Source organism: Lissotriton helveticus, chromosome 3_1, assembly GCF_964261635.1.
Source record: "Lissotriton helveticus chromosome 3_1, aLisHel1.1, whole genome shotgun sequence".
In the NCBI taxonomy this organism is placed as follows: domain Eukaryota; kingdom Metazoa; phylum Chordata; class Amphibia; order Caudata; family Salamandridae; genus Lissotriton; species Lissotriton helveticus.
The window spans coordinates 856145069-856157073 of record NC_136061.1 but is presented as its reverse complement, the minus strand read 5'-3'; the positions used below and the strand labels follow the sequence as shown (position 1 = coordinate 856157073).

Sequence of the window (12005 nt, the reverse complement as noted above, 5' to 3'; positions counted from 1 at the left end):
GAGAACTGCTGCTCCTGCTAGTTGCCGAAGACCCAAGGAAGCCAAATCCACAGAGATGTCAATTTCGATGCTGCCCTTTCCCCGTCAAGCAGAAATTTCCTTGTCTCTTGTTTTTTGTCCTCCGGCAACAATTTGAGGTACGGAGCAACATCCAACCACCTTGGACAGTGGTATCTCCGTGGCTAAGGAGTTTGTTGCACGCACTGAAGCACCTGCCATTGAGGTGAATCTTTCCCAATGTTATCTAACCGCCTTCCATCTTTAACACCAAGCGGACCACCACCACCAGAGTCTCCGTCGCAGGCACAGAAGGTGCTGCTGAATCTAATGCAGGAGGAGAACTTTGTCTTTCAGTAGAACCTGCTGCAGAGGGAAAAAGTGATACAATCCTGCAGCATAGCTGTTAAGTCCTGTACTAACGCCACAGGCTTTTGAATCATGGGCTCCTGATGAGGCATCAACACTTGTGGCCTTTCCATAGGTTGATAGTATGAGCCATAATAGCCATACTCCTAATCCACTTCTTGAAACTTCATGTGGAGTTAAGGGCTGCAGGCTGGGTTAAACAGCCCAACATCCCCAGATTCCTCCAAAAACTGTCTAGGAGGCAAAGGAGAGACGGAAGAAGGGTCCTGGTAAAAACCTCTTGTCAACGAGTACTGGATGACAATGTTAGTGTAAATTGCAATGAGGAAGGGGTTTTTCCTTGCGGCGGCGATGAGATGTTAATCGACTGAGACCGATACAGTCGATGTTGACATAAGTGGTCAGCGACTGTGTAGTCATCAGCAAAGCCGGTTGACGGTAGAACTATTGTCGACGAATTTGTGGTCGACGAAGAAGACACCGTCGACGATGGGAGTGTCACCGACGGAAGAGAAAATTGGCAGAGGTGAGGTTGTCTGAGGCATCATGGACGGTGAAGGAACTGACGGCGAAGTGGTTATCGTCGAAGCGACAGTCTGTCAATAGTTCCATCGACTATGCAGGCGCCGACGAGGTATGTTGAAGTGCCGACTCCAGAGGTAGTTATAGCGTCAACAAAGCTTTTATTGACTATGAAGAGAATTTGTCAGACCCTGTTTGAGTCTTAGGCTGTTTGAAGGTAGTCTTAGGGCAGTTTAGAGGCAGTTTTTTCCCACAGATTTTTCCTCAGAAGGGAATGGCTGCTTCCCTTTTTTTTTTTAGAGGCAGTATGTAAAGATTCATGGTGGAACTTTTTTGAAGACTTCTTGCATCCCTCAGGGGATTCCTCAGACCTGTCCCTTTTCTTTGCCAGATGAACTGATGTCTGGGAACGAATAGTTTCTTACCGGTCGGTGTAGTTTTGCAGCTTGAAGATCTTTCTGGATTCACTATCCTGTGCATTATTCCGCGGTCTAGTGGTTGGGTCCGGAATCGTAGTCTTCTCTCTTTTTCACTTTTTTTTCGTAGCCCAGGTGGGCGTCAACGTCCTATCCTTTGGTGTACTTCCTGTGACGTCGGCATGCTTCCTGCAGAAGCTCCCACCTTTGGGCGCCATCTTCGGATTCTTTTTTTCTAGTTTGTGTCACGTTTGTGAATCCTTTTTGAATGTTTTCAAGTTCTTACTTAGGTAAATGAATTTCCACCTTGTCTCTTAAGGTGTCCGTTTGTATATTGTTCTTGTATTTCCACCTTCTCCTGCCTCATCTTTCTGGCGGAGTTGGGTGGGTTCGCTAGTGAATCCAAAAAGATCTTCAAGCTGCGAAACTACACCGACAGGTAAGAAACTTTTCGTTTTGCAGCATTAATCTTTCTGGATTCACTATGCTGTGCATAGACTTTGTAGCGGTTTGTTTTGTTTGTGGTGGCTGGGTGGAAGAGGAGCGTTGGTTGTTGAAAATATGTTGAAGTACTTTCTGTTCTACTTGTGCTTCCTTATTAATTTGTATATCCACGCAGTAGTGCTTAGTGAACGTGTGCACTGAAGCCCATGTTGCCACCAGGCATATGTCTTGAATGGGTGTGTTACCCAGGAAGGCTATTGTTGCTCCCTTTTTCCTGGGAGTGGGCTTGTGCCCTCTCTGTTAGTTCTTGCCCTGCCTGTTTGTGGCAGAATTGTATAGTTTGTGTGATCCATCGTGAGATGGTGTCTTTTGTTACTGGTCTACCCAGGAAACTGGTTGCGAAGGACACAAAGAACTGCTTTGTTTTCCTGTGCTCTTTTGTTCTTTCCATGTAATGCATTACTGCCCTTCTAGCGTCTGGAGTGCGCAGTGCCCTCTCCGCGTTTGAGGATGGTTTCTGAAAGAAGCTTGGTATTTGTATTGCTTGGTTCATGTGAAACCTTGACACCACATTTGACAAAGTGTGGGTCCGTTCTTATTACCACCCTGTCATTGTGTATTTGGATTTAGGGTTCTTGTAGCGTCAGTGCTTGCAGCTCGCTTACCCTGCGCAGCGAGGTGATTGCCACCAGAAAGGTTGTCTTCATTGTGAGCATTTGTAGTGAGGCCTTATGAATGGGTTCAAAGGGTGCTTTCATAAGCTCTGTTAGGACTAAATTAAGGTTCCATGCAGGTGGCGGCATCCTCTTAGGTGGTGCTATCCTTTTTGCCCTTTCCAGGAATCTCTTAACTACTTGTGATTTAAAGAAGCTTTTTCCTGTCTCTCCTCTTGTGTAGGCTACTATCGCTGCTAGGTGTACTCTTAGCGAGGATGAACTTAGTTTTGCTTTCAGCAGGTGTGCTAGATATTTTAGCACCGTTGATTCCCTTGTCATTTTCTTGTGTAGCTTTTCCTTGCTGCACCACTGTGTGAACCTCTTCCATTTTGCCACATAGCACCTTTGTGTGGTAGGCCTCCTTGTCTCCCGTAGCACCCGCAGAGTGCTCTCCAGTAGTCTTAGGTGTGCAAACTCTGTCTTCAGGAACCATGCAGCTAGGCTGAGGCTCTCTGGCTCTGGGTGTAGTACTTCTCCGTTTTGCATGGAGAGTAAGTCTTTTCTTTTCCTGAACTTGTGGGGTGGTCCCTGTGCCGTTTCCATTATTTGTGAGTACCAGGTCTGCCTTGCCCACTGTGGTGTCACCAGGATCAGTGTCATGTTGCTGGTTCTGCACTTGTTGAGTACCCTGTGTATCAGTGGTATCGGGGGGGGGGGGGGGGGTGGGGGGGAAGCGTAGGCAACTGTTTTTGACCAGCTTATCCATAGGGCATTCCCCTGGGATTGTTCCTCTGGTTGCCTGGATGGGAAGTATCGGCATTTTGCATTCTGGTGTGGCAAATAAGTCTATTGTTGGTGTTCCCCACCTCCTGAACAGCCTTTGCGTTTCCTGTGCATTGAGCTCCCACTTGTGGGTGCTGATGTCTGTCTGCTGAGCCAGTCTGCTTCCACATTGTCCTTTCCTGGTAGGTTTATGGCTAGTAGGTCTATTTTGAGTGGAATGGCCCATATCCATATTTCCTGCGCTAGGTTAGATAGTGCGACTGATTGTGTTCCTCCCCGTTTGTTAATGTAGAACATCGTTGTTGTGTTGTCTGTATCAACACTCTCTGGTTGTACAGTTGTTTCTGGAAGGCCTTCAGGGTGAGGAGCACGGTCTTTAGTTCCAGGTAGTTGATGTGTCTGGTCGCATCTGCTTGAGTCCACAGACCCCTCACCTTGAGCTTGTTCATGTGTGCTCCCCATCCCATCTGGGAAGCATCTGTGGTGATGGTCACCGTTGGGGTTGGTGGTGTTAAAGGCTTCCCTTTTGTTATATTCTCCTTGTTCCACCACGTTATCTCCTCCTACACTGCGTGCGTTCCAACCACTAGATCTTCCCAACTTTCTGTAGCTTGTGACCATTGTTGCAGACATTCCTGGAATGGTCTCATGTGGAGCCGTATATTGGGGACCAGGTGTATGCAGGACGCAATCATCCCCATGATCTTGCTCGCTGTCCTCACTGTCAGAGCTCGCCCCTTCTGGTAGTGGCGTGTCTCCTTCAGGAGGGCAAGTGTTCTCTTGTCGCTGGGGAACACCTTGCTCTGTATGGTGTTGATCTGTGCGCCTAGGAAGATCTTCACTTGCTCTGGTTCCATTGAGGATTTCCTCCAGTGTACGGAGAATCCCAGATCTGCCAGCATTTCTGTGAACCGCTGTGCGTGTTCCTTGCATGTTCTGTGGGAACTTGCTTTTATTAGCCAGTCGTCAAGGTAAGGGTATACATGAATCCCTTCCCTCCGTAGGCGCGATGCCACGGCAGCGAGACATTTGGTGAAGACCCTTGGTGCGAATTTTTGTCCGAAGGCTAGGGCTGTGAACTGGTAGTCTGCTTTGTTGATAGCACATCTTAGTAGATGTTTGTGCTGCCTGTTCATGGGAATGTTTAGGTAGGCATCTCTGAGGTCTATGGTGGACATGAAGTCTCCATCCCTTATCTGAGGAATGACCTCCTGTAGGGATGTCATTTTGAATTTTTGTGTCTTTATGTATTGGTTTAGGAACCTTTGATCCAGGATGGGTCTTAGCGTTTCGTCCACTTTTGGTACTAGGAAATAGTTTGAGTACTCTCCCTTGTTTCTTTCTCTGAATGGTTCTGGTTCGATGGCCTGATTTTGGAGGAGTTCTTGTGCTTCCTCTAGGAGTAGCGCTAGTTCTTTTGCTGAGTGCGCCTTTCTTTTTGGTTTTCTGTTTGGTGGTTTCTTTTCCAGTTCTATGCAGTATCCGAACTGTATGATGTTGAGTATCAATTTGTCTGTAGTTATTTTCTTTCATTCCTGGAAGAAATGTTTTAGCCTGCCTCCTACTGGTGTTACATGTTCGTTGATGCTTAGTCCATGTAACCGACCTTTGTTGACCTTGTTGTGCCCCACCCTTAGAGGGGTCGTGTGGGTGGGCACGCTTGGTGGGATGGAGTCACTTTGAGGTGGGTTGCTGGCCCCCTCTTCTGGTTTGCCCTCGTCCATTCGCTCTCCCGCGAAAGGACTGGCCCCAAGGATGGTACTGGCAGGTTTGTTTTTGCTGGCCCTGCTGTGCTGGATTGTCGCCTTGGTAGGTCTGCTGGAATGTCTGATGGGACGTTCCCGTCTGGTTTCTCCCTCTTCCGTTTGGTCTCCGTGTCGGGGTACCCCTTCTCATTCCTCTGAATTGCAAGGCCCCCATGGACCTTGCAGTCTCATTTTCTTTTTTGAGCTGGGTGAGTTTCTCATCCACCGGTGGCCCGAACAGGGTTTCTCCATTGAAGGGGGTGCTCAGAATGTGGTTTTGTACTTCCGGCTTGAAGCCTGAGATCCTCAGCCAGTCATGTCTTCTTTCTGTGACCCCGATCATCATGAGCCTGCTGGATGTGTCAGCCCCATCCAAGGCTGATTTTAGGCATGAATTTGCTATATTCTTGCCTTCCTCCACCAGGTGTGCCGCTCTTTGTTGGTTTTGCTCAGGGAGGTGTTTGAGCAGCTGACCGACCTCGTCCCAATGCTGGTATGAGTGTCTGTTCAGTAGGGCATTAGTGTTTGCAATGCGCCAGTGTTTTGCTGCATTCCTTTCAATCTTCCTTCCAGTGAGGTCCATCCTCCTACTTTCTTTGTCTGGTGTTGGGCCTGAGCTTGTTGGAACGTTTGCCCTTTTCCTGGCTGTTGCCACAATAATGGAGTCAGCCGTGACGGATCCCTGAATGTGTGGGGGGGACCTTTAGAGGAGTTCTTGTATTTCTTCTCTGTCCTAGGTGCGACAGACCTGCAGGTCGCTGGGTCTTTGAATGCCTCCCTCCCCTGGTCCAGGACACTTTGAAGCATGGGGAGGAATTGACTCCTTGTTTGAGTGGGGAGCAGGGTTTCTAAGAGGAAGCAGGCCTTTGGTTTTTCTTCCTCCAGTTTCACTCCATAAGCTGTTGCCGCGTTCCTGACGACCATGTTGTGGACCCCACTGTCATCTGGCGGCGAAGGCCTCGAAGGGTACGATTCCACGGCCTTTTCTGGGCTTTCGGCATCTAGGTCCTGCCAATCCAGGTCCTGTGCCATCGAGGATACCGAGCCGAAACTCGTTCGCTGGTCTTCCTCGTTGTAGTATAGGCCCTCTTCCTCTTGGTGTTCCTGGGGCTCAGGAGTTTTCAGCGGACCTTCGGCATCGAACTCCTCTTCTTTAATTTAGACGATAGTCGTCGGTGGTTTCGACGGAATCGTGAACCTTTTCATCTTTTCGTTGAACTCTTTTACTTTGCAGGATGTTATCCATTTCAGCCTCGAGCCTTCTCTATTTCCTCTCCATTTCGACGGCCTGTTCGGCATAGAGTTTTTCAGCCGATCTCTTCGACGTTGTCGTCGAAGTAGCCTTTGGGTCCTTTTCCTTCTGAGTCGAGCGGGCCTTTTCGGGGACGTGCTTAGACGACCTTGGCTTTTCGCCTGTTTTCGCTGTCTGGGAGTCCTTTTCGAAGGATCCGCTGGCCTGTTTGTCTCTGGATGCAGCTGCGGCCGTCGAGATTTTCGGCGCCAGTGCTCCTTTCGTGGACTTAAGACTCCGTTTTTCGAGAGTTTGACTCAGGCTTTCGAGAGTCTGTCGGAGTTTTAGGGGTCGACTTCTCTCCTACCTCTTTAGATGTTTTCTTATCGGTCTCTGAGACCGTGTAGACATCTAGTCCCTCGGCGATGTCCTCTTCGTCGCTAGAGAGGCCCAGGCCCTGAAGCGACGGAGGTTGGTCTTTGCCTTGCATGCTGTAGTTGGCTCTTCTCTGTCTCTTGCTAACCCGGAGAGTCTTCGGGGTGAAGACGGAGCAGGCGTTGCAATCCTTGCTCTCGTGGTCGGCCAGTAGGCAGGCAGAGGTTGCAAACTGAGTGCTGGTCCTTCTGCGCGTATTTGTGGTAGCAGTTACGGCAGAATTTAAAAGGGGTTTTGTCCATTCCTGCGATCAGGGGGCCCCAGTGTGCGCATTCTCTGGATGTCGAAGTTCTCCTCCTTCTTAGTCGTCCCGGTTCAGTGATCTTGTTTCTCGATGTCTTCTCCAATCTTTTTCAAGTAGAAATCTGTCTTTTCCCTCTTCTTTCCTCCAAAAACTCTGGAGCCATGCGGTGACGATCCAGACCAACAGCGGAAAAAAGAATCTGAAGATGGAGCCCAAAGGTGGGAGCTTCCGCAGGAAGCATGCCGTCGTCACAGGAAGTACACCAAAGGGTGAGACTTTGACGCCCACCTGGGCTATAAAAATAATAGGACTATGATTCCGGACCCAACCACTAGACCGCGGAATAATGCGCAGCATAGTGAATCCAGAAAGAGTCACGCTGCAAAACTACCACTGGCCTTGTCATCAGACACCACAGAGGTCTTTGATTTCAGCCTTTATAGTAAAATGGGTAACCTCCCTAACCTGGCCTTCAAGGTTTTTGAAGAGAACGTCCTGCAGATCCTACAGTCTTTAACTTTATGAGAAGGGTAAAGGCAATAAATACAATCCTTGTGGGGATCTTCAAAATGTAGTCTCTTCTTCCCACAAGGCCTAAATAACCCTTTTCTAGAAGTATCAGACAATCTGTACTCATAAAATCAAACAGATGAAAGAAAACTGAGTAGAGCTCAAGGAGACTCCCTGTCACACCACGTGCATTAGAAAATCTGGGGGGCTTCCTCTGTGGAGTATTCTAGAGGGTGCTAGAGCCCGATTGGCTGCGTTTAAACTTTTTTTTCCACAAAAGGACAAGGATTGGTTACTGCAGTCCATTATAGTATATTATGATATGTATTACTACTATTATAAATATATATTTTTTTTTTACAGCAAGTCTCGCACCTCCAAGACTTTAATGATTTAATCAAGTGAATCTATGAAAGATCCAATACTGATAACCATTTTGTAAAAAGCATCACCAAAAGCCAGACTCACTGTTCAAAACTAAATATGCGATAGAGGTAATGTACCACTGGTAATGTTTACTACTAATCACGATATTCCTGAAACAACCTCAAAGGATAGTCTGCTACTGCATTAGAATCAGAAAAGGAACTGTAAATAGCCATATCTATACTGTTTCTGCATGGAGAAAGAAAACATCTGGATTTGTTCACACCCTGCTTGAGAGAATACAATGTAGTTCTGTTCGTATGTACAAACAGTGAGTATTCCCTTGCACCCGTGAGAAAACAGAACCAGGGAAATGCACTTAAATCAACCAGGTTGATACAATTTTTTTCTCCAACCATGTAGCCTGTGTTTAAAGACCCATATGGGTTCCCCTATCCAAAAGGGACACATCTGTTGCAATGCTTGGAGTGAGAATGTCCTAATGAAAGCAAGCCAGTTTTGTAAGGCTGGCTTGGCTGATCAGCGCCACCAAAGAGACTAAAATACGGCACATATATTGGCACCACTGATAATCCACACACTGTTGCAGTAGTCTCATTTGCAGTCGGGCATTCGGAACTACAAAAGGCAAGGATGAAATGTAACCAGTCATCAGATATCTTGCTATTAAAGTTGACACTTCAGATAGATAGAAGACAGCTTTACCTAAAAATACACGTTTGACCCTACGTAGCTAGAATCACACTCTGGTAATGGCTAAGCTGTAATGTAGTGGACTTTGTTCAGTTTCCTGAGACCCAAACACTTGAGAACAGAATTTTACTCACTAATAGCCACTATTTTAAAGATTGCTAAACTAAATTTGTTTAAAATTTCTGAATTCTCTACATACATCTATACTGCTGTTAGAATGCCTTCTCTAGTCACTGTTGACAAACGATTTACTTAAATCAATTTAAGGTTTTATATTATGTATACATTTGCATAAATGGTAGATCAAAATGTTGAAAACTAGAACAACCACCCTTAACACGACCCCTGGATACAGAAGTTGGATCACTCTAGAAAATCAACATAGCCTACATGTGCAGGACCACGGCAAGACAAAAGGCTTAAGGACACAATTAAAAATAGAAATTCTAAGGACATCTTTTGTATAGATGGTTAATATATTTGTAAATGTTTAAACATTTGATCAATTAACCTTTCAGTAACTTACAAAATTTCCTCTGCCACGCCCTCGCTCGTTTGGGGAGGTGAGGTCTTTGGCACTGAGACGAGACTTGTCAAACGATGTACTCTCCTCTTTCTCTTCACTGTCTACTAGGCCATCCTCTCCTCCCCTGAATGAATGAGAGGAAGGAGATCGAGACCGAGAAGATGCCGTGGTGGAAGGGGATGGCGAGCGCTCTCGCATTTTCCTGTGCTTCCTTTTACAGGGGAATGCAGAAAAAACAAACATAAGTATACGAGAGTCGGCAGCTAGCAATTAGTGTCTTTAATTTTACTTGCACGTTAACTCCATGTAAAGAATCTACAGTCATCAAGTAAATAGCATGCTGGAAAGTAATCTCCAATAAAACCCAATTTCAAACATGCATCCAGAAAAACTGTAACAGCTTTCCACTTTTGAACGGGGCCCAGTAATATAGGCTAACACACTACACATATCAAGTGTCTCATACACAAGGAATAGAGATCTGTAACAGAACAAACTCAAGTTCAAGATACAAAGATAGTTATTCACCATATCATCAATGCAAAAATTATATGACTTAACATTAGGGTTTGAAAAAAACATGTGAAGCAGTTACCAATTAACAGGAATCCTAACTTAATTTCAGACTAGTATCACTGGAAGCCTTCCTATCAGATACGTAATCAATAACAAAACGTAAGCTATAGTTAGACTTGCATGTAAAGGTTTTTGAGTTAGAGACTCTAGATTCACATACTTTGCATTACACCATCAAGTGGCTTAGCCTGGGAATATTCAGACTAAGATTTTGTAACTTCGCAAAATAAGAAATCGTTGCGACGTGTCTCCTTGCGCCTGCCACTGTGCGCCCCTCTTCCCACATGAAGGCAAGGTAAGCCAATACTGGTTAAGGGGGGGGGGGGGTGTCTGATGTCTAGCGTAAACGTAACAGCAATGTATGCTTCAGTTTCAAATATTAAACTATAAAGGTAGAAAAAAAGTAAGTTTGAGATCATTGCTTTCCTCCATCACTCTTACTAGGGAGGGCTGCAAGTGTATCTAGACGCATCAATTTCCAAAAATAATGAAAAGTATGTAACTAGTTTATATGTGGCGTCAGTCAACCTTTCCTAGATTTCCATGCTTTGCACATACCACATAGCAGTTTTTCTGTTACAGAGATGTGAAGAGTGGGTATTACTGAATAGGTTTAAATAAGGATTTTCCCACTATCGCCATCTTCCTTATTTGAATATATGCGCATGAGTGCTTGGTAAAGATTGTGTGTGGAGTACCATGGTCACAGCCCTGCAAATGTCCTTTAGCTAAACAGACACAGATTAGGGTTGTTCCTTTTACTAGTTGATGTGCTCTAGCCATGAATTGCAGCATCCCCCTTGCAACTGTGTAACATCTGAAGTTTGCACAACAGATCTGGCTAAAGAAATCTTTGATAATGGCTGTCTAGTGTTAGGAGTTGGTGTTGAAAGTTGTTTCTCTTTGAAATATAAGTTCTGGTTTCAACTTTATCTACAGCACGACGTGCTACATATAGTATAGTTGGCAGAAAAGTAAAACATTTCTATATGTAGCTGAAGATCACATGCTTTGCACAGACAGAAAAGCAGGGCTCTCACTCTAAAGCAGTGCCCTGAGAGCAGACAAAGCAGGTGTTTTTGACAAGGTTTTCAGGACAGTTTCTCGTCAAACATGATCGTCCATCTAGAGTGAGGTGTTTGAGTGGTGTAGCGTTCCTGGTAGTCACGTCACTGTTCCTTAACAGCTATGCTTGGATTAGATGAGATTCCCTATGGGCCGCACAATACTGGGGCGACTGCGCCCTAGCTGGCCCTGCATGCGTCTCCTTTCTGTTCGGATCTGTGCTGCAGTGTCATTCATGGGGTAGTTTGTTATAGTGTTAGCTATTATGTAGTGTAGGAATGTAACATAAAAGAAAAATGGCGAGGACATTGACACTGTTTTATTGTTTTGAGGCACGGTTGCGCTTTTCCTTATTAATGTACGTTTACTCCTGTGCCGCCCTGCCTCTGGGATGTGGGCCATACACGGCTGTGTATTGATTCTGGGACTTTCTGTTCCTATTGTTTACATGAGTACTGAGTCAATAATTGTATACTTTGTGCCTTCTTCCTATCTTCGCCACAATAAAAAAAAAAAAAAAAAAAAAAAAAAAACATGATCGTCCACACAGTAATGCTTAATGAAAGTGGGTAATATGGGCAATGTATGCAAGTGGTAGGTTTGTCAGGGAGGCCAATGTTGTTCCCTTGCAAATCATAGTACAAAGAATGCTTTGCTTTAGCATACCGGAATACACTTCACTATCCGTTGTGAGCATCCCAGCTGGGGTTTTGTAAATACGTTACTTTGTCTCGCGAATATGTAATACATTCAAACTTTTTACACCTAATGTATGCAATGTTTTCTACCACTAAAGGTGGGGGACAAAAAAAAAGGAAGGTCAATGGAAAGTAGAGACAACCTTGGACAAGAATCAGATTTGTTGTCAGGGTGGCCCTCTTTCCATGAACTAGGGTGGGTCGTCAATCGTTAAAACCTGCAATTCTTTAACTTTGCGCTAGGACGAGACTGCTACTATTATGATTACTTTTCATAAAAAGGTAGGCATTTTCAAGCGCAGTGGCTCAAAATTCAGTCCCAGGAGTCTTTCAGCACAAGTTACTTCCTTGTGTAATGATACATCTATAAGAGACATTAGTCGGTGATAGATTGCTTACCTTAGAATATCCCCAGGCATCAGACTGGATCCGGAAAGTTTGTCAGCAGTACCCATGCGCGTCAGAAGGTGACATTGTGCGGCTCTGCGTCAGTCGCTGGCATCGTATGCCCTGAGATGACGTCACGGAGACTACTTAGGCACCACCCATGCGCACTGACATCAGTTCTGGACACGGCTTTCCGCGCCAGGAACGTAGAGCCATGCACGAACCGGACCACTGGTGCCATGAAGCTAGTGCCCTAAAAGGGATAACCTTAACCCTAGAAATCAGGTCGCAGAACGGGGATGATGGGTGGGGAGGTAAGGA

General features: G+C 45.7%; 1 protein-coding gene across 5 annotated transcripts in view; it reads right to left on the bottom strand.

Annotated features, from left to right (window-relative positions):
* The window catches only part of THRAP3 (thyroid hormone receptor associated protein 3), a 271690-nt gene that overhangs the window by 50994 nt on the left and 208691 nt on the right, over nucleotides 1–12005 (bottom strand). For all 5 annotated transcript variants that reach the window (XM_078681195.1, XM_078681194.1, XM_078681196.1 and 2 more), the window contains exon 10: nucleotides 8959–9169. In XM_078681195.1, the coding sequence (XP_078537321.1) occupies nucleotides 8959–9169 (211 nt within the window). The remainder of the gene's footprint in view (nucleotides 1–8958; nucleotides 9170–12005) is intronic.